The following is a 21,779-nucleotide window of genomic DNA, read 5'->3' as shown; positions in this document are numbered from 1 at the left end:
AAAATAAAATAAAATAAAATAAAATAAAATAAAATAAAATAAAATAAAATAAAATAAAATAAAATAAAATAAAATAAAATAAAATAAAATAAAATAAAATAAAATAAAAAAAAATAAAATAAAATAAAATAAAAAAAAATAAAATAAAAATAAAATAAAATAAAATAAAATAAAATAAAATAAAAAAAAATAAAATAAAATAAAAATAAAATAAAAAACTCTGAAAGAGGGTTAAGTCTTAGTGTAAAACCGAGAAACATCGATTTGTGGGGTGGTTCAGAGGCGGTTGTATGGAGGCTGGAAGTTCGGAATGGGGTGGTTTGGAGGTTGGAAGTTCGATATGGGGTGGTTCGCAGGATCGAAGTTCAGAGGGTGGAAGTTCAGAAGTGTGTGGTTCGCAGGGTGGAAGTTCTGACGGCGAAGTTCGGAGAAGGGAAGTTCAGAGGAGGTGGTTCGGAGGGTGGAAGTTCGGAAAAATTAATTCGATCCTTATAATTTCTTGTCATTGCCTTGTTTTCAATATTTCCGAACTAAATCTCCCATTGTAACGTTTTAACAACTTTACTTGTTTAACAATGTACATTGGCAAAGAGGACGTTTACCCTGCAAATTTTAGGTAAACTTATCAAAAGTTGGTCTGCAAAAACAAAATGCAAAGTTTTCTGTGGAACAAATGAGCACAATATTTTGCTAAATCTTAGCAAAATATAGTTTGCAGTTACACCATTTCACTTAGCAGAAGAGGACATTTGTGGAACAGAAATCAAAAAGAGAGCAATAATTTTTTGAAAACTTAGCAAAGTTATCACTTATCAAAAAAGGGTTCTGTGGAACGTAAAAATTTACGAATTGTCAAAAATATTGTTAGTGCAAAATGAAAAGTTGATAAGATGTTTCGAGGAATAGGGGCAAGTCCATACTTCCTGATAAAATAGCCGGAAAGCTGTAAAAAGCCCTACGGCACCATGTGTAGTGCTTGGAGCGCACTATAACTCTTGAGAGGATTAGCGGATTCGGATTAAAATTTGGTCTTTTTTGGATACATTTCCAAAATTTACTATGTCGATCCATTCTTTCAGGTATCTGCTCCGCAATACTTTTGATTTCTAATCCAAATATATATTTTTTCGGCAAGTTCATACGTCAAAAAATGACCATCAAATCTGAATATTCCCTAATACATAATTATTGAGGAAAAGGATTTTGGTTACGTAGCCGGTATTAGATTCTAGATTGTTAATAGATGAAATTTTCAATTCACACAGGCAAAGCCGACTGATACTTTTTTACTTGTTGATATATGTAAATAAAATATCCACTTGTTCTTTCTGGGAATTTGTGGGAAATAATTACTTACTGTCTTTAAAAAGTGTACACATATTGGATCTTATTAGATCTTAGGAAAAACAGGAATTTTTAATGGGTCCAATTTTGAAATTATTATCATTTAAATGAAAGCTATATAAAAAATGTATTGAAAATCCTACAAAAAAGTAATAAAACGAAAGCTTTGAAACATATTAAAACTACATTTAAAACCAATTAGTTTTATTACGAACCAAGCGTGTGAGAAATGTGATTTTTTTACAAGGCTGTACAAAATAAAAACTCAATTTGAATTATATTTGCGTGTGCAAAAATGTCAGATGAAGAAAGTCAATTGCATCAATTTGCAGCTTTGCGGCGATTTGTAATTTTTATTAAATATGAGTTTTGCTATTGTTGTTTTCTCCTCTCGCTTATCGCAATTCTTAGACAGACCTAGAAAATCGGCAAAAGCTGAATACAATCCAACAATAACGATGCATCCATCCATCACCTGTAAGTAGTAATTCATACGGTGCCTAATGTAACTGACATTCAACACGGAAATATTCTGAAGGTTATTAAGTATAGTGCTTAAAAAATTAAAGGGGTTACAAAGTTTAAATCCTTTATTATAATGGTAATTAAATGAGAGAAATTACGATAAAAATATAAACGTGAATTTCCAAAATGATAATAGTTTACAGTTGAAATTAACAAAATATTAAAGAAATTAGAATTTTAATAAAAAACTGAATCAATAAAGAATGGTATGGATAATAACACTACTCGGCCACTCTCAAGGGTTTAACATAATTGATTACCAAACCACGTTATAAACTTCGAGGTCTCTAAAAATTTTCAGCACATCAAGAATTCTAATTCAGAGTTATCACGTGGGTTCGGTTTCCATAAAAGGTTGCAATATATTAAAATGTTTTATACAAATCAAGAAAACGTCGCAGTGGTTCAACGTGAATTTTAACACAGTGGTTCAAAATCGTTTTTTCCTGGTAAAAATTCAGTAATATTTTTATAATTAGAGAGATAACACAATCAGCTTCTCCATGAATCATAAAGGTCATATTCGGCCTAGTAGTTGCAGAAGAATACAAGGTTAGAATTACCCCCTGTTTTTGCAAAAAATTCTTCTCATAAGAATTGTCAAATTTTGTTGATCGAGCGCAAATGTAGAGCGCTAATTTAAATGAGGAATATTTAGCGATATATGGAACGGGTATACGAAAAAATTAGGTATGTATGTCTTCAGTGGGCTGAGCTATGGATGCCTAAATTATTACGAATATGGACGAACGAACAAAAATAAGTTAAAAACACGGGGTTAAACTTTTGAGTTTTTTTATTATTATTTTTTTAACAAATTATGAGTGTTTTTTCTTCCTATATATAACAAATGGTCAAACCCCAACAAAAAAAAACTAGTAAAATACAACAAAAAAAAATAAATAAGTTTTCCTCCAACAAAAAACAACAACAAAAACTAGGAAAATACAAAAAAAATAAAAAAAAAATTAATAATTCTTTTTTTTCAAAAAATGTAATCTCTTTTTCAAAAATTAGAAATATATAGTTGAAAAATCAGTAAGCCTTGGGTTTTCACAAAACTCATGTATGTATATATACATATATATATATATATATATATATATATATATATATATATATATATGTGCTGAAAACGGACACTTTCAGGCATCTTTCTGTGATAGTTAAATATTGTTCCCTAAAACTTCTACTCCACTAAATACAATATTTATATTGATGTAAATATGTACTATTAGTAACTACCATGGCACAATTACCCAGGTAGTGCTATCGTAAAATTTCGAATATGTTATGTCAAAATGTTCTTTATGTTGTCAAAGACATAAATACAACAAGATAAGACATTTTTTTTGCTATCATTCTTCAGTGAATGGCTTTTGAATTTAACATAATGTTATATCACGATATGGTGATATAACATTTTTTTCTTTTATACATTTTTACGTATTTAACCGAATTTACCGATCCAATTGACATAGAATTATTCTTGAATAGATCCTTGAATTCATAAATTTCGTTTCTGATACCATTACATGAAATGTTCCTCCTTGGTTGCGATTTTGAATTAACTGCAACCTGTTAAGGGTAATGTTTCTATACAAAGTTTCGTAAACATTTTTTTGTTGCATGCATTTTGTCAGGTCTTAGTTGTATTTATGTCTTTGATGTTGTTGGAGAAATTACAACAAAAATAATTTTTTTATAAAGGGATTTGACTTTTCATATTCGAACAGCTGGTGTGATACCACTACCTTGCTAATTGTGCCATGGTAATTACTAAGCTCTTTCTCCACGTTATGTATAATTCCTTGGAGGAAAATAATATCTTAACTTATGATAACCACTTTATACTGATAATTTTCTTGTGGAGGGTTTCAACCCATTGGCATTCCAAAATACCAAGTTACATCCACTTCAGAAGGAAAATGTAGCAGCACTCTTTAAAAGAGCTCATCGTTGTTTTTTCTATCCTCTAACTAAACACAATACCAAATTACAGCAATCTCGGTTCGAAAATTTTACAAAAACCCCTCGAAATACATAAACTACTACATAAACAACTATAAACGACTAAAATCTGCACATATGTATATGGATAGTTTTTTGCGAATAGGTTTTCTATCTTCTGTGAACACAAAATTCCAATTAAAAAAAAAATTGGGTGTACCCCTGTCCCAGAGTGCCGTTCTAAGTGGGCTACATAAAACCTATACCAACAAATTTCTAGTGGAAAGTTTTATAACCCCAACGAAGACTAATACCAAATTTCAGCCATTTCGTTGGGATATTGAGGCCAAAGCCTTCAAAATGCCGAAAATCGGGAGGTATCGTTCTATGTAGGCTATTTGAAAACGTGGACTTATACCGACAAATTTCGGGTGAAAAGTTGTATACCCCCCAACGAAGACAATGTACCAAATTTGAGCCATTTCGGTGAGATATTGAGGGTAAAACCTTAAAAATACCGAAAATCGGGAGGTACCCTTCTATGGGGACTATACGAAGACGTGAATCTATACCGACAAATTTCAAGTGAAAAGTTTTATACCGTCAACGATGACTAAATACCAAATGTCAGCCAGTTCGGTGGAATATTTAGGCAACAACCTGTAAAATACTGAAAATCGAAAGGTACCGTTCTATGGGGACTATACGAATACGTGAACCTATACGGAAAAAAAATCTGTTCGAAAGTTTTATACCCCAACGAAGACTAAATACTAAATTTCAGCCATTTCGGTGAGATATTGAGGCTAAAACCTTCGATTCTATGGGTGCTATATGAAAAAATAGACCTATACCGATAAATTTCAGATGAAAAGTTTTATACCCCCAACGAAGAAAAACTACCAAATTTTAGGCATTTTCGAAGGATATTGAGGCCACTACCTTTCAAATAATTAACATCGGGAGGTACGCCGACAAATTTCTGGTGGATAGTTTTACACCCCTAACGAAGACTTAATACCAAATTTGAAATATTTGATGTTAAACCTTAAAAATACCGAAAATTGGGAGAAACCGTTCTATGGGGTACCATATGTACCAAATTTAAGTCATCTCTGTGAGATATTGAGGCTACTGTTCTATGCGGGCTATTTCAAAACGGGGGCCGATATAGGCCATTTTCAATACCAAACATCTTAGGAGCAATAAAAAATGCAGTTCCAAATTATAAAGTTCTATCTTAACAAGTAAAAAAGTATCAGTCGGCTTTGCCGACAGAAATATTCCCTCAGCCTGTGTGGATTCGTCTATGAGATATAGCGCGTAACATTTTCAAACTTTTTGGGGGAGGTACCGGAAGGAGAGGACCTATAAGCTTTCGATTTTCATCTAATATTCGAAGAAATATTACGATGTCCAAAGTGTGGGCGAACGCAGTACTCGGTTCGAGCGCTGTAGCCGCTATATGTGGTGCCATAGGGGTTTTTTATAACTTTCGGGCTGTTTTCTCAAGAAGTATGGACTTGCCCCTGAAAAAACTTTTACTGTCGTAATTGAGGCAGCAAATGCAAGTTGCTTCAACAAAAATCAAAGTGATTCGAGAGCAGATCTTAAAGTGAATCTATGCAAAATTTTGTGTGCCAGGTACCCGAAGGAATGGACAAATATAGTCCATATTCGAACCTGATCTAAATCTGGTAGATATATTAGGATGTGTAAAGTATGGACCAAATTGGTCGCTCCCATGAAGAGTTATCGTGCGAACTTTTGTGGGAGAGGTAACTGAAGGAGTGGACCGATATGGCTTATCTTCGAACTTAAACTGAGTTGGCACAAAATATTATGAAGGCCACATTTTGGACCGAATCGGCAGATCCGTTCGAGAGTTATCTTGCGCTCCAACCACTACACACGGGGTCATAGGCATTTTCTACAACTTTCAGGTTATTTTCTCAAGTAGTATGGACTTGCCCCTGATGAAACTTGTACCGTCGTATAGGGGGCAGTGAATACAAGTTGGCACAACAAAAATCAAAGCGATTCGAGAGCAGTCCCTAAACTGAACTTTTCCGAAATTTTGTGTGGAGGTACCCGAAGTAGTGAACCGATTGAGTCCCTATTGGAACCTCATCTAAGTCTGGTAGGAATTTCACGATGTGCAAAGTATGGACAAAATCGGTTACTCCCTTCAAGAGTTATCGAGCGCACAAATTTTCCGAACATATTCGAACTTTTGTGGGGGAGGTACCGGAAGGAGTGGACCGATCGACCGGGCAAAATATTACGAAAGCCAAAATTTGAACCGAATCGGTTCATCCGTTATCGTGCGCTCCAGCCAGACAGACAGACGGACGGACATTGCTCAATCGACTCCAAATTGTCTGTAACACATTTCGTCCAAACATACTTGGGGTCTAAAACCATTATTTCGATGATGCACATTTTGCCCGTATGAAAGTGTATATACCCTCGTTAGCATAAATGCTGAGGGTATAAAAATGAGTTAGAGAATCGCACTACAGATCTCGTATTACATTGTTTTCGTTATAAACGTTTTCAATTTCAAATCCCGTCTACTTATCAACGTATGTAGGTATATGCGACATTAATACGTGAAAACCATGATTTGATGGAATACAGGGCCTGTATTCTTGTTCTATGAAAATTTGAAATGAAAAATATTTTCTTTGTAAAATTTTTCATTTGACATTTATTTCCTTTATAACAGCTACACCTAACTCTCAGCGTGAAGTAAAAAAATTATTCACCAACCTACCACAACAACGCTCTCTGAGCGTCCGTATTACCCAAATACGTTGAGTCCAAAATCACATTTAAAACACAAAATCCGCGACCGAAACTTACTTAAATATTTTCATTCGTAAAACAAATAATTTTCCTTTGCAATGAATTGTCCCTGCAAACATTTTCTATCGCCTAAGAATAATTCGAGATTCTCCTGGCCGATTAATTTGTCGCAGGCGATATCGCCTAAAAATCTTCCGCGTATCACCAACCTAAAGTAAGTGATTATTAGACATCGGATTTTTGCATGTTTTTTATTTCTTATCCGATTGGACTCAAATTTTGGATCTAGGCGTTTAAGGGGCAATTTTTCGATATTAGGGGTCATATCAAAAATATGCAAAAAATATGCCAAAAAATATGCAAAAAAAATATGCAGAATATGCAAAAAATATGCAAAAAGTTTTTGGGCGAATATCGCCATAAAAGTCGTAAAATTTACAATTAAAGTTGGAAAAAATCATCAAAAAAACTTTTCAGAGTCCTATCGATTTTTTTAACAGATTATTATGTTATTGATACCTCTTACGACAGTGTGGTGTAGGGTATACGATATTGTAACGGGTTGCTGTTCTATTATCATCTGGTATGGGGGCAAAGAACTCCTGGGCGTTCCTGAAAGTGACAGTAGCTCAGGGGAGAAACAATACGAATTCCTAGAATAATGGGGTCTTACCAGCTTCAGCAGATGTAATTTCGAGAACTTTTGTACCTGCGTACAGACTTATTAGAAGTATTGTTGAGAGGGATTTTTGACTGCAAGTTTGGCAGCACATCCGGACATCAACCAAACATATTCACTCGATTTCTATAAGAATAGTTTGCGATTGAAAAATCCAAGTTCGATGTAGGCGAGAATGTTTCAAAACTACTTCCCAGCTGACTTCCCAAGAACAAGAGGTCGTAGAAGCATTTTTGTGTTTTCATCTTTCGAGCCTGGTTCAATGCGCTCAGAACGTTTTTTTATTTTGTTTATTTATTTTGTAATAAACGACAACAACTGAGTGTTATAAATGAGAGTGTGGGTTATTGATTTTACAAAACGTATAATGAACAAGATAATGTTTATATACATATAATATAGGATGTATTGGGTAAACATAATCAAGAGGTTGAAAATGATTATAGACAATAGATTGAGTTTAATACAAAAAATAGTGAAAACGAAATTCAGAAAAATTTTTATAAGGTCCAAATTAAGACCTAAACCGCATAGAAGATTTATTGAAATACGAAACAAATGTCAGATAAAAGAAATAACAACATGATAAATCATCTGTGGTATCTTAGTCCTGAACTTGTTGGCCTGGCATTGTTTGATCTTATAGTTCAAACCACCGTAAAGAGTCAAATGCTACAAATATCTTAACAAAGCAAGCAGAAGAAAATTGAAAAAACCAAACTAACAAAAGAACAACTACCGAAATTCCCAGAAAAAGTCTACCAGACGTAATTACAGGGGATACTTACTTGTTGTTCAAGAGATTAAGCATTAACTCCGAATTTCTTGAAAAAGATCCTGCAACTTGACCACAGAACATCAATTACCAGGAAGGGTAAAGGATGGTAAACAACTTGAAAGTTGTGAACAACATAGCAGAGCAAGGAGTCGAGTTCATCATCTAGTAGTCATCTTTACCCAGATAGCTCCAAAATCACATTATGTCAGTCCCTTAAATAAATTTAAATATGAACAAAATGTAAAAGACATTTGTTTTCATTCCCAAAAATTGATAATATGGGAAGAAATAAAAAATAATAAAAAATTAAGTTACAATGTTTTATTTATAAAAGCACTTAAAACTAGAAAATAATTCTCTAAAATAAAACGCTTGCCGTTTAATATTGCCACAATTTTTAATTCAAATGCAAGCGTTTTATTTGTGAGATTTCATCATTAAAAATTATTTTCTAGTTTTAAGTGCATTTATAAATAAAACACTGTAACTTATTTTTTTAACTATTTTTATTTTTAACTTTTCAGCATTTAATTTTTTTGACCACTGAGAACCTCATAACAAAATTATGGCCAATTTAAGCCGAAAATGTAGATAAAAACTTTAAAATACCTGAAATCGTGTTGTACCGTTATATAGGGGCTATACCAAAACCTTGACCTGAGTCCAACATTTTTGGTGAGGAAGTTTCTGTTCTTTTCGGAACCCCAAATGCCAAGTTATAGCCAATTCGGCCTAAAAATTAAAACAGAATCCTTAAAATAATTTAAATCGGATGGTACCGCTATATGGGGGCTCTAAGAAAAAATGGATCCATATTGGTTTTGTTTTCATATTCATGTATTGTCATCCAAGTCTGAAAAGTGTGCAAAGTTTTAGTTCTATTGGTCAACTACAACTGTGTGGAAAATAAGTTACTAGATTTGAACTAAACAGACACCAAAACAAGTTAAATAAAACACTGTAATAAGGGTTTTTTTCACAATAGACTCCATTTCAACCTAAGGCGTTTTCAGGATATTAGCTTTATTATCTTGAATTCAGAACTACTTACGTATTTTGTTTTTCGGCAAGAAATATTAAGAATAGTATGACATTTAATTAAATGCAAAACACGGGCAAATAGCTTTAACCGTTTCATAGATATGGTTCGCTGAAGTCGTCAAATAGCCAAAAAATCGAGATTTTCATAATTACGAGGCCCCTGTGGCATGTGTTAACATATTCAAATGGTGCTCAAACTTTAACAATCTTAAAATCTAACCAAACTAAACACTTTTGGAGAGTGCAGCATAAAAATCCGACATCGATGTTTTCCCTTTGAGTTAAAACCAGACTAATGCAAGAAATTAAGACAAAGAAAATATTGAATTTTACATAAAATATTTGACATTTTAACAAATTTTATATTTTTTAATAGGTTAATAATAAAAAAAATGGTATTACAATATACATATAACCATATTTTTAAATCCACACTGTTGTAAGGGGTCGCAATAGCATAATATTCTGCTAAAAAGTGACGTTAAACGGCCAACAATCTTAATATAGGACACTTTGAAGTTGGTCTGACGATTTTTTCCAACTTTAATTGTTAATTTTACGACTTTTATGGCGATTTTCGGCCAAAAACTGTTTGCATATTTTTTGCATATGCAAAATATGCAAACATGCAAAATAAATACCAAATATGACCCATTGAATTTAGATTTCTTTGAAACGAATTTTGGTCCAATAAGAATCTTCGTATCTTTATTATTAAAAAATATGCAAATATGCAAAATCCGATGTCTAGTGATTATGCAATGCGAATCGAGACCAAGATTCGCTGACGAATCATATGGAAGATCTTAAGAAGAAGAAAATATAATGAAAAAATTAAAGGAAATTTATTTTTCATTCTTCTTTGTTTTTTGTTTCTTTCATTCGTTGTCTTTGATTTTTACCCTTTTTGCTTTCTTTTCTGATTTGTTATAATTTTTAATTATTCCTTATGTTGTAGTGGTTGTATACTGCTTCCATTCACTTTCTTCATTTCACTTGGCAAAACTCGGACATGTGTTTATCAATACTCATAATATTATGTAGAATATGTATATGAGAATTATATGGAACCAAATAAAAAATTTTAGTAACAATCGCGTGATCGGGGTTCGGAAGAATAATATATTATTCGCCTGCACTAACAACAAGCGAAACATAATACAAATTCGCGGAAAGATCGCCGAAATGCATAGCAGAAGATCAAAAATTTTAGAGAATCGTCTACGAATGGCAAATCACTCGCGTGGGTGAATTTTATATAAAAATTAGCTAAAAGATCGTCGGAAAGATGCGCAGAAGAATAATCTGACCAAAAAATCGTCCAACAATCTTCCAAATGTTTGCAGGGGTATTTCATGTTTTGTCGTTTTTTTTGCTTTTGTTTTTAAAATACAAAACACACACACACATATATTCAAACCATAACGTTCTGTCAAAATTAAATTGTTTAAACTTAAAAAAAGTATACGCTCGACGTATTTCGGTAGTTCTCATAAGAATACATGTAATCTACTTTTTTCCCACACACGCCCTGGGTATACGGGCGTATGTATATAGGTATGGGCCTAAAAGTTTTCGTTCCAAATTTTCATAGAAGAAGAATTGAGCCCCAGTTCACACAATTTTTTTCATTTTCTCTATATTATACCTATTGACATTTAAAACGTCATACCTAATTTGAAATGCTGTCGATTATTAGAAGTTATTTCTCAGTTATCTGACCTAAAATGACAGCCGCTCAATAGAAATTTTAAACTGTCAGTAATCTCGATTACAATGTTTTAAAACATGATTCCAATGTTAATTGAAATAATAGTGCCAGATCAATATAAGAAATAAATTAACAGATTTTTAAATAATTTAAATTGTTTACATTAATAATTACTGTCAGTTCAAAAGTAAGCAGCATTCTACAATTGAAGATTCTACATTAGGGTGATGACTTTTTTTACAACCTCATATTTCTGTACAATATTTTGATGAGTTTTTTGATGATTCGATAAAAAAAACTTCAAGCAAAAATTATTTTAAAAGTTGTATTTATATTTTGGACAATTTTTTGATGTCACTGTAACCAGATATATTATGGAACACAAGCCTTAGAACCGCATCCATATATGTAGCATTACATAGGACCATCAAACACACAAGAAAGTTCTATATATTCATATTCTGGAGGGCGAATCTCTGTGAGATGTTGTCCTTCTTGCGGCAGAATTTGTATAAAGCTGAAAACACATCCAATGTTTGAGTAAAGTTTTGTGTTGGGCGTTGAGGAATAAAAAAATAACAAAAACAGGACGACGCCGACACCAAAGTCCAGCGTTGATCTGTTTGCCGGCATATATTTCAAATGAATTTTATTTTTTCGGCATCATTGCGAACAGTGTAAAAACGGCCAAAACGACACTTTACCCAAACGCTGAATGTGTTTTCAGCTTAAGTCTTGCATAACTTTAATCGCACGCTCACAACATTGGTTGCATCGGTCAATAATGATTGGAGATTAGGTCGGGGCGATTTGTATGGAAGGAAAAAAGTGTTATCGGGCGCCTGGAGATTCTGATTTTTGGGATTGTACTGAGCAAAAAAGTCAACTAGACCATATGTCTACGGTGAAAATCGAGCCCCCGGATTTTGACTTGAAGTTTTTTTTCAAGGATTTTTGGATATTTTGGCATATAACAACCAAACCACTGAGATTTTCGATCCAACACGAATACAATAATTGTAGCCAAGACAATAATAAAGAACTCTCTAGTACATCGCAAAAGCATTGCAACTCTCCTTCAGGTAGTTATGGCCTCGAGAAGGTGCACATTTCTCGGAAAATATCGATTAACGACACTGTGCTACAAAATGGAACTCAAAGTCTGTGGGTGGAAAATTTCTTTTGGAGATGAAAGCCCTTGGTGAGTGTACTGAGAACCCAAAAGGAAATTTTCACCATAGGTCAAGTTTCCGAGATATTGCGTGATTAATGGTTTAATTTTGGCCCCTGAATTTGTGAACAAATAGCTTTATATCTCTCTAAAGCGTTATTGTAGCCTCATTTTGACATTACATGTTTTCAGTCAAATCGAATGGTGAATCTTTTTGTAGAATATTTCATCCCTCTAACTCAATTCCTTTCATGTCCTTTTCGTCCTTTATTTTTTGAACCGTAGTAAAAGTACCATAAGGCGAGATTTTACAGCATCCAAATATTCTACAAAAATGTTGTTCAGAATATTTTAGGTACGGTTCTCATTGATGACCAATCGATATTTCCCCGTTTTCATGGTCCTTTTTGACATTTTAGCGGTTTTTGTTCAGAAAACTATGTTTTGTTTTTATGTATATTCGTTATTGGTCTGTGGTGCTTCTGAAATACTTACCATAAATAGCTCTTGTAATGACAAACACGTTAATAACAAATTTTATTGGAGGAAAGATCCGGTTGTCTAAATTTTTGAACCGGATATTCTGATATTAAAACCGATTTTGGAACCGGTTTTAAGTATCCGATTAACCGTATATGTATATCATTAGAAAGCTAATAAAATGGTCAATCAAATGACAGCAAGTAGCTGATTACAACTTTGTTGGTTATGAAGCTTTTCAAAATAAATATTGAGCAAAACAAAAAACATTATAGTTTTATAGGAAAAATAAGAAATAGAACATTTTATAATTCTGCGCTATGGAAAAATGAAAAAATGAGTTATGGCGAAATTAATTCATTCTTGATGAACTTTAAGTGCATGATAAAAAAAACATAACTCAGAAGTTTGACCTATGACATAACTGCCTTTCCAGATTTATAACATTATCTTAATCGACTTTCATCGCCAAAAAGAACCCAGTGATATTTTACATCAAAATCGGTTTAAGAACGCGGTTTTTTTGTTCTAGCTCCGTAACCAACAAAGTTGTAATCAGCTACTTGCTGTCATTTGATTGACCATTTTATTAGCTTTCTAATGATATACATATACGGTTAATCGGATACTTAAAACCGGTTCCAAAATCGGTTTTAATATCAGAATATCCGGTTCAAAAATTTAGACAACCGGATCTTTCCTCCAATAAAATTTGTTATTAACGTGTTCGTCATTACAAGAGCTATTTATGGTAAGTATTTCAGAAGCACCACAGACCAATAACGAATATACATAAAAACAAAACATAGTTTTCTTAACAAAAACCGCTAAAATGTCAAAAAGGACCATGAAAACGGGGTAATATCGATTGGTCATCAATGAGAACCGTACCTAAAATCTTCTGAACAACATTTTTGTAGAATATTTGGATGCTGTAAAATCTCGCCTTGTGGTACATTTACTACGGTTCAAAAAATAAAGGACGAAAAGGACATGAAAGGAATTGAGTTAGAGGGATGAAATATTCTACAAAAAGATTCACCATTCGATTTGACTGAAAACATGTAATGTCAAAATGAGGCTACAATAACGCTTTAGAGAGATATAAAGGGGCCAAAATTGAACCATTAATCACGCAATATCTCGGAAACTTGACCTATGGTGAAAATTTCCTTTTGGGTTCTCAGTACACTCACCATGGGCTTTCATCTCCAAAAGAAATTTTCCACCCACTGACTTTGAGTTCCATTTTGTAGCACAGTGTCGTTTATCGATATTTTCCGAAAAATGTGCACTTTCTCGAGGCCATAACTACCTGAAGGAGAGTTGCAATGCTTTTGCGATGTACTAGAGAGTTCTTTATTATTGTCTTGACTACAATTATTGTCTGCATGTTGGATCGAAAATCTCAGTGGTTTGGTTGTTATATGCCAAAATGTGCAAAAATCCTTGAAAAAAAACTTCAAGTCAAAATCCGGGGGCTCGATTTTCACCGTAGACATATGGTCTAGTTGACTTTTTTGCTCAGTACAATCCCAAGAATCAGAAACTCCAGGCGCCCGTGATGGTGTGGGTCCAGTGGGTGTGGTCCAGTGGGTCTTCAAAAACTTCGCTCGGGTGAATTCAATTAAGTTATTCATAAGTTCCTAATCTCTCATTTTCTACCGATATTTATCATTCTCGCATTATTGTATTATTCTAAAATTGTTTAGCTAGCAAGACATTTTACTTTGGCCTTTCTGGGTGTCTCACTCTTTATGATGCTTAGCTTTTATGCCGCGAGCAGCGAAGGTTCACATATATTGGCGGTGTTTGCATTTCCCGGTAAAAGTCATTATGGCATGCATTCAGCATTGATAAAGGAACTAATTGATCGCGGTCATCATGTGACAATGGTGGCAGCATTTACCTTGAAACACCTAAATTTGGGTACTAATTATACTGAAATTCTTATAGAACCGGTTTATGATTTTTGGAGTGATGGTAAGAATCCTTTAGTGTTTTATAAAGAAACTATTAGGGTTATTCTGAACGGAAATTCCCCGTGAGTTTTTCACTTTGTCCCTTAAGTTGAAACAGCGGAAATACAAAACTCACGGGGAATTTTCGTTCAGAATAACCCCCTATATAAACGTTCTCATTTATTTTTGTATTCCAGTTAAAGCATATTTTAAAGCCGACACTGTTTTCGATTTAAGTACCATCGGTGTTTTGGAGAATCATTTTATGCTCGAACTAATTGGTTATACCACCACGGAACATGCTTTAAAACAGCCCAAAGTTCAAGAACTTATTAATAATCCGAATCCTGTGGGTCAATATGATTTATTGCTTTGTGAACAATTCTATCAGGAACCATTTTTGGCATTGGCCAATATCTACAAAATACCTGTGGTTACCAGTGGTACATTGGGTTTTGAAAATCATATGAGTCAAATGATGGGCCTGCTGTCGCCCTGGTCTTATGTTCCACATGGTTTTACCGATTACAATGATCATATGTCGTTCACAGAACGTCTGCTGAATACATATTATTCTTTAGCCGAAGATTTGCTTCGCGAATACCATTACTTTCCTCAAATGGATAAAATGGTGCAGAAATATTTTGGTCATTTGAATGGTAAGTTGACGGTAATTATTAACAAATTAAAAACCTCTAATAAATGGGAAGATATGTTCATAGCTTCTTAATTTCGGTATATGTTATATAAGACTAATGCATTTGAACGGTATTATAAATTATATAGATAGAAAAGAATCCCGGGCCATGGAACTGTTTCGGCAGCCAGATCCGCATCCTCCACATGTCAATATCGGTCAAGTGTAATGGATCTAGGGCGGCATCAGATAGCGCATTTACTGCCGAGCATGCATAGACATAGCAAACACAATTAAAGTAAAATCACTAGCATTCAGGAGTTGACGAAGAAGAACGCATACGAATTTTAGCCTCTCGACATCGTAACGAGATCGGTACGAAATTCGGACGCTACGTCCGATTTCGTATTCGAAATCGTAACGATATCTTAATAACTTAACGAAAGTTGTATGAAGTGGTTGACATAAATTCTTACGAAATCGGAAGAAAATGCTTGGGAAATTCGGAAAGAATTCTTTTCCGAATCTTGGTACAGATTTCAGAACCATTTCGGAATAATGTCGTATGAAATCCGTACTTTCGTACAAATCTCTGAACGTTTTCGGAATAATGCCATATGAATATCGACGGAAAATGTTTTTCTCTACCGCCTTGCACGCAGAAGGTCGTGGGTTAGATTCCCATCACAATTTTCAACGGTGGCAAAATACCCCTCAGTAATGTTGGCGACATTTCCTGAGTATTTCAGTCATGTAAAACTTCTCTACTAGTGGTGTCTTAGGACACTCCGTTCGGACTCGGCGATAAACAGTAGGTCCCATATCATTGAGCTAATATGAATCGGGGTGCACTCATTGATATGATAGAAGCACTCATGTATATGCGAATTTTATAATAATCCACTTTGATTTTCGACAACAAACTAAAAGGAAACCAACCCTTTGTTGTTAATAGTTAGATACCCAGCAAACCAAATGTCTGTCACGTCTGAAAAATTTCGGAAGCAAAGTCGTTCAGATTTCGTTCCGATTTCTAAAAGATTTTTCGGAGAGGAAATTGTTCAGATTTTGTACCGATTTCGTTTCGATTTCGGAATGAATGTCGGAAAGAAATTTCCTTTCCGAATTTCCCAAGGATTTTCTTCAGATTTCGTTACGAAATCGGACCGAAATCGATCCGATGTCGCTCCAACATTTCGTTCCGAAATTATGTCAATCACTTTATACAACTTTCGTTAAGATATCGTTACGATTTCGGATCAGATATCGGACGTATCGTCCGAATTTTGTTCCGATTTCGTTACGATGTCGGTACGATTGGTTTGCTGGGTACACACACAAAGTGACGTTATACTGGCAGTGACGATGGTGGTTGTTGTGCGAAGAGAAATGTGTTTCCGACTTTTCGCTCCGAAATCGGAAGACAAACATTGGTACATTCGAAGAAAATTTACTTTCGACATACGCTCCGAATTCGGAACAAAATCTGAACGAGTTCCCCTACAAAAAAATCGGAACAAAATCTGAACGAGTTCCCCTACAAAAAATCGTGTAGAAATCGGATGCCCAGCAAACGAAATGTCGGATGCCCGACACGCCTGAACAAATTCGGAAGCAAACTCGTCCATATTTCGTTCCGATTTCTAAACGATTTCTCGGAGGCGAAATAGTTCAAATTTTGTACCGATTTCGGAGCGAATGTCGGAAATAAATTTCCCTTCTGAATTTCCCAAGGATTTTCTTCAGAGTTCGTTCCGAAATCTATGCGATTTCGCTCCAACATTTCGTTCCGAAATTATGTCAACCACTTCATACAACTTTCGTTAAGATATCGTTACGGATTCAAATCCTAATTTCGTTACGATGTCGGTACGATTAGTTTGCTGGGTACCCACAATCAAAGTCATTTGTAGTGGTTGCCTATATCAACCCAACAAACCAATCGTACCGACATCGTAACGAAATTGGTACGAACTTCGGACGCAACGTTCGATGTCGGATCCGGAATTGTAAAGATATCCTAACGAAGTGGTTGACATAATTTCGGAACGAAATTTCAGAGCGAAATCGGATCGATGTCGGAATGGAATCAGAAGAAAATCCCTGGGAAATTCGGAAGGGAGATTTTTCTTCCGAACTTTCATACAGATTTCCGAAAGATTTCGGAATAATGTCGAATGTACCTTCCGAATCTTCGTAAAAGTTTCTGAACGATTTCGAATAATGTTGGGAGAGAACATTACGGGAGATCATCACAACAGCTTTCTACATACCTGCTGGTGGAATACCCCAATTTCTTATCAGAGACGACGGATTAGAAGGTCAGCTTGATAAGCTTCGTCGTACCAACCTTAAAGACCCACAAGAAGTCAACATAACGAAAAAGTGGCTACCTCAAACAGGTGATTGGATTTCGTAAATACCACCTGTCCAATACAAACCTATCTCGCTTATGATTGACTTTAGTTCCGTCCTAGGCGATAACCAGAGGAGCACAGCGCTGAGTGAGCAAATTGCTAGTTTAACGTTTTGCATGGCGAACGAAGAAGGCCAACGCTAACCAGGCATCGCTATTTTGGCACCCCTCTAAAAAATGATGTGTCTTGGTAGCCCGTCATTTTGCTTGGCTCAGACAACTTTCGTATTTTCGTCTCCGTTAACAGAATACCCGACTTAATAACTTCTGGTCGCCGTAAATTTACGAATCATCGCTCTAGAGATCTTCCCAGTACCTCAGATTCTCGGGTAGCTGAAAGAATTTTCCGGGACATCAACACAGCAACAAACCAAATTTCCTAGCAGATGCAACAGTATTAGCAAATGAGCATGAGGAGCTTCGTCGGACAACCCTAAAGATCCAGGAGTTAGGGAACTTACTCCTGAAGTCAACAGACTAATAAGGCAGCATTAGCAGAAAAAGTATCAACACCACCTGAATCAATTACAGGATTGAGCAAATTGTCGGGAACGGTGAAATCACTTTCGAATGCCGGAAAAAATATCATCCATCAATTGTTACTTTTAAGGTCTTGACAGTGACAAATGCACGTGTTATTTTAACCGGCAGTTTATAGAGCACCCCGAGAGGGATAGGGTGAAGGGAAGTGTGCTACGCCAGATATGAGTTCTCTTAACCGAGGAGCTATTACCACAACTGACAATGAGCGATATTGCAGTTATTACCTGTATCGCGAAATCATCCAAAACGTTGAACCCATACGGAATCTCATTGGTAATGCTTAAGCAACTGGACGAATCTAGTGGTAAGTATTCGACAAGTGGCCTTAATTTATCCTTAGCCACATTAGCCATATTGTATTAGAAGCCTGAAAAGTTTGCTGGATGCTGATGCCATGCAAGGATGTCAGCAGAGGCTTATCGTACAGCCCGACTAGTCGACGGTATTGGCAAAAAAGCGTGATGAGGTTCATTGTACAAACCCAGAAGACCGAAAAATGTGGGGAACTCACTCGTGAAGTCAATGAGCGAATAAGCGAGCATAAGCGGAAAATGTGGCTGGACTATGATGAGACGCTGTTTACCAGTTGTCCAACATCAGAATGGAATTGGGACACTCCATATCCACACATATCAGTCGAGGACTAAACCAGAACAGGTCGGGGGATCGAACAGTCATTGTGGCTCCTAATCACTCAAACCCATCCGATGCCATAAAATATGAAGTCGAAGAACTGATGAGTGAAACATAAAGTTCTTCAAGGTGATATCTCCGAAAATGTTTAACCTCTGCCTTTTTTCCTTTACACACACTCCAGACAGCGCAAATGATTGAATGATGATATTATAAAGAAATAAGTAGGTCTGGGTTAAGCAAAAGTTAGCGCTACGCAGTGGCAGAATATTCAAACCTCCTGAATGCTACCCTGAGAACTGCTAGAGGGTACCTCCTCGCTCATCTTCATGAGGAGGCGAAGATTAAACTGTTGATCAGCACAATACGATGTTTTCGATGTTGTAACTGCTTCCGTGTTATCGGCCTCTCCCAACCCGACACGTCAGGAGATATGTTCATGATGTTTAGAAAGATATAGATCAACGAGCCTATCGGTCAGGCTTGGATAACACTCATACTATTGCACAACAAACAAACAAAATTAATTTTTATAACAATAAATTTATTAAAATAATTCTAATTTATTAAAATCAAATTACATTTTAATTAAATTAAAAATATTACATTAAATAATTTTAAATTAAAAATTCATCCCAAACATTTTCCCTCATTACAGTAACAATACCTACCGTATCTGAAATGGAGAAAAACATATCGGTAATGTTGCTGAACAGCCATACCCCACTCATCTCTGCCCGGCCTTTGGTTCCTGGCATAGTATTTGTGGGCGGTATGCATATTTATCCACCCAAAAAGCTGCCAAAGGATATTCAAGGATTTATGGATGATGCTGAGAATGGAGTTATTTTCTTTAGTCTGGGTAAATCCCAACTCAAACAGACAACAGTCAACACAGACATTCATTTAACATTTCAAAATTTTCAGGAAGTAACGTCCTATCAAAAGACATGCCTGACGATAAGTTGCACATATTTTTGAATGTATTCGCTGCGATGAAACAACGTGTCATATGGAAATTTGAAAATGAAAGTATACCCAATTTACCGGAAAATATTCTCATTAAAAAATGGTTACCACAATCGGATATTTTGGCCCATCCCCACACTAAGGTGTTCATAACACACGGTGGTCTCTTTGGCACCCAGGAAGGTGTCCACCACGGCGTACCCATGTTGGGTATACCATTCTATTGTGATCAGCAATTAAATTTAAGAAAATCTGAACGAAATGGTTATGCCATTACTTTAGATTTTCTCACCATTACCCCACAGCTGTTGCGTGACTCTTTGGAGAAGTTAATCTATGATCCCAAATATCGTAAAAATATTCAACGTTATTCAAATATATTTCGTGATCGTCCTAAGGGTGCCCGAGAAACTGCTGCCTATTGGATTGAATATGTCATACGACATCGTGGTGCAACACAATTACGTTCAGCTGGTTTAGATTTGAAATGGTATCGATTTTATTTGTTAGATGTTATAGCATTTGTTGTTGTAATAATATTATTTATTATTTTAATTTTATTTTATGGTTTGAAGAGGCTATTGTGTGGAGTTGGTAAAAATAAGAAAATTAAAGTAAATTAATAAATACAAAACAAATGGCTTGTAAAACTTCTCTGCAAGTGATATCTTTAGACACTCTATTCGGACTCGGCTAGAAAAAGTAGCTACTATATCATTGGTCTAATATGAATATGAATCAAGATGCACTTTAATATCGTCAAACTTTAGGCTAAAGAGGGCATGCATTTACACTTTAATTGTCCCTAATCGAAATAATGCTTTTAGATCCCAAGTATGTTTGGACGAAATCCGTTTCAGAATATTTGCAGTTGATTTAGCTATGTCCGTCCGTTTGTCTGACTGACAACTTTGCTTATGGTAATTTTACTTCCAAGCATCGATCAGATTTGAATATGGACTAAATCGGACTAAATTTGGCAAATGTACTACATAGCACCTCATCTCGGATTGTCAGAAACGGTATTTATTCATTAATTTATTTATTTACTAGCAAACCCACATTTTTATTTCCTGTCCATATTTTATTAGAACGGTACGGGTATTTTGAAGATTTTATCTACCTTTTCAACCGAATTTTGGAATTTGTGATATCAAAGATGTTACCCCATATTCAAAAGATGTTACCCTATATAATAGTTAATTTGTTGAGACATTTTATTTTTGGCCTTTTTATTCGCTATTCTTGTAACACGTTAACAAATTTTATTTGTCGACTCACTCAATACCAGTGCATCAGTGTTTAGTATTATTTAATACTTCAGTACAGTTATTGTACGACCACCTCTAACAGTGAAACTGAAAAATAAATAATAAATCAGCATTCCACTTATATCCCTTAGACCAAACCCGTTCGTTAATATTGTTAAGGTTACGAAGTTTTTCGTAAATCACACACACGCGACCCGAACGCTAACTAAGAGAGCAAATGTTTTGATTTTTTTTACTTCAGTCTTGTACTAAAAGTCATGCAAGCAGGTTGATGCCGCTTTATTTGTTTTTTTTTTTTTTTTTTTGGGTACACTGAAAATATTTTGCAGTTGTATTAATATTTTTAATGACGCAGGATGCCTCGTCTGTAATGCAACAATAAACAAGTAAAAAAGTATCAGTCGGCTTTGCCGAGAGATATATACCCTCAGCCTGTGTATATTGAAACAATTTTTTCCCAAAAAACGTATGTATTTAAGGGGTTTTAAAAATTTTAGGCGTTTGAACCGACAAAAATGCTTATTAGGATTAAAGATCAAAAGTTTTACGGAGAAGATACTAAAATGAATGGATCGACATTGACCATTATGATGCCATAGGGGGTTTTTACACCCTTCGGGCTGTTTGCTCAAGAAGTATGGACTTGCCCCTGAAAAAAACATTTACGATCGTAATTGAGGCGTCGAATGCAAGTTGCTTCAACAAAAATCGAAGCTATTCGAGAGATGGCCCTAAACTGAACTTTTCCGAAATTTTGTGTGGGAGGTACCCGAAGGAGTGGACCGATTGAGTCCATTTTGAAACATTATCTAAGTCTGGTGCACACTTTACGATGGGCAAAGTACGGACCAAATCGGTTACT

General features: G+C 35.0%; 1 protein-coding gene across 3 annotated transcripts; it reads left to right on the top strand.

Moving 5' to 3' along the window:
* The first annotated feature begins 1,753 nt into the window (after positions 1-1,753).
* On the top strand, positions 1,754-20,296 carry LOC141406272 (UDP-glycosyltransferase UGT5-like). Of its 3 annotated transcripts, none has more exons than XM_073991510.1 (5): positions 1,754-1,945; positions 14,200-14,470; positions 14,646-15,107; positions 19,336-19,539; positions 19,605-20,296. In XM_073991510.1, the coding sequence occupies exons 1-5, from the start codon at positions 1,943-1,945 to the stop codon at positions 20,267-20,269; spliced, it is 1,605 nt and encodes a 534-aa protein (XP_073847611.1). In that variant the 5' UTR covers positions 1,754-1,942; the 3' UTR covers positions 20,270-20,296. The 3 variants fall into 3 exon arrangements, with proteins under 3 accessions (XP_073847611.1, XP_073847612.1, XP_073847613.1); XM_073991511.1 differs by having other exon boundaries at positions 1,802-1,882; XM_073991512.1 differs by having other exon boundaries at positions 1,813-1,945; positions 14,646-15,044.
* The last annotated feature ends 1,483 nt before the right edge of the window (positions 20,297-21,779 follow it).

This window comes from Musca autumnalis, unplaced genomic scaffold (assembly GCF_047663935.1).
Source record: "Musca autumnalis isolate F117 unplaced genomic scaffold, ASM4766393v1 scaffold_5, whole genome shotgun sequence".
Classification (NCBI taxonomy): Eukaryota; Metazoa; Arthropoda; class Insecta; order Diptera; family Muscidae; genus Musca; species Musca autumnalis.
Note: the sequence above shows the minus strand (reverse complement) of the source record. Positions and strands in the feature narration are given on the sequence as shown.

Coding starts and splice junctions, on each gene's coding strand:
- LOC141406272 (XM_073991510.1), top strand. Junction 14,471..14,645: donor TTATGATTTTTGGAGTGATG/GTAAGAATCCTT, acceptor TTTGTATTCCAG/TTAAAGCATATTTTAAAGCC. Junction 19,540..19,604: donor AGTTATTTTCTTTAGTCTGG/GTAAATCCCAAC, acceptor CAAAATTTTCAG/GAAGTAACGTCCTATCAAAA.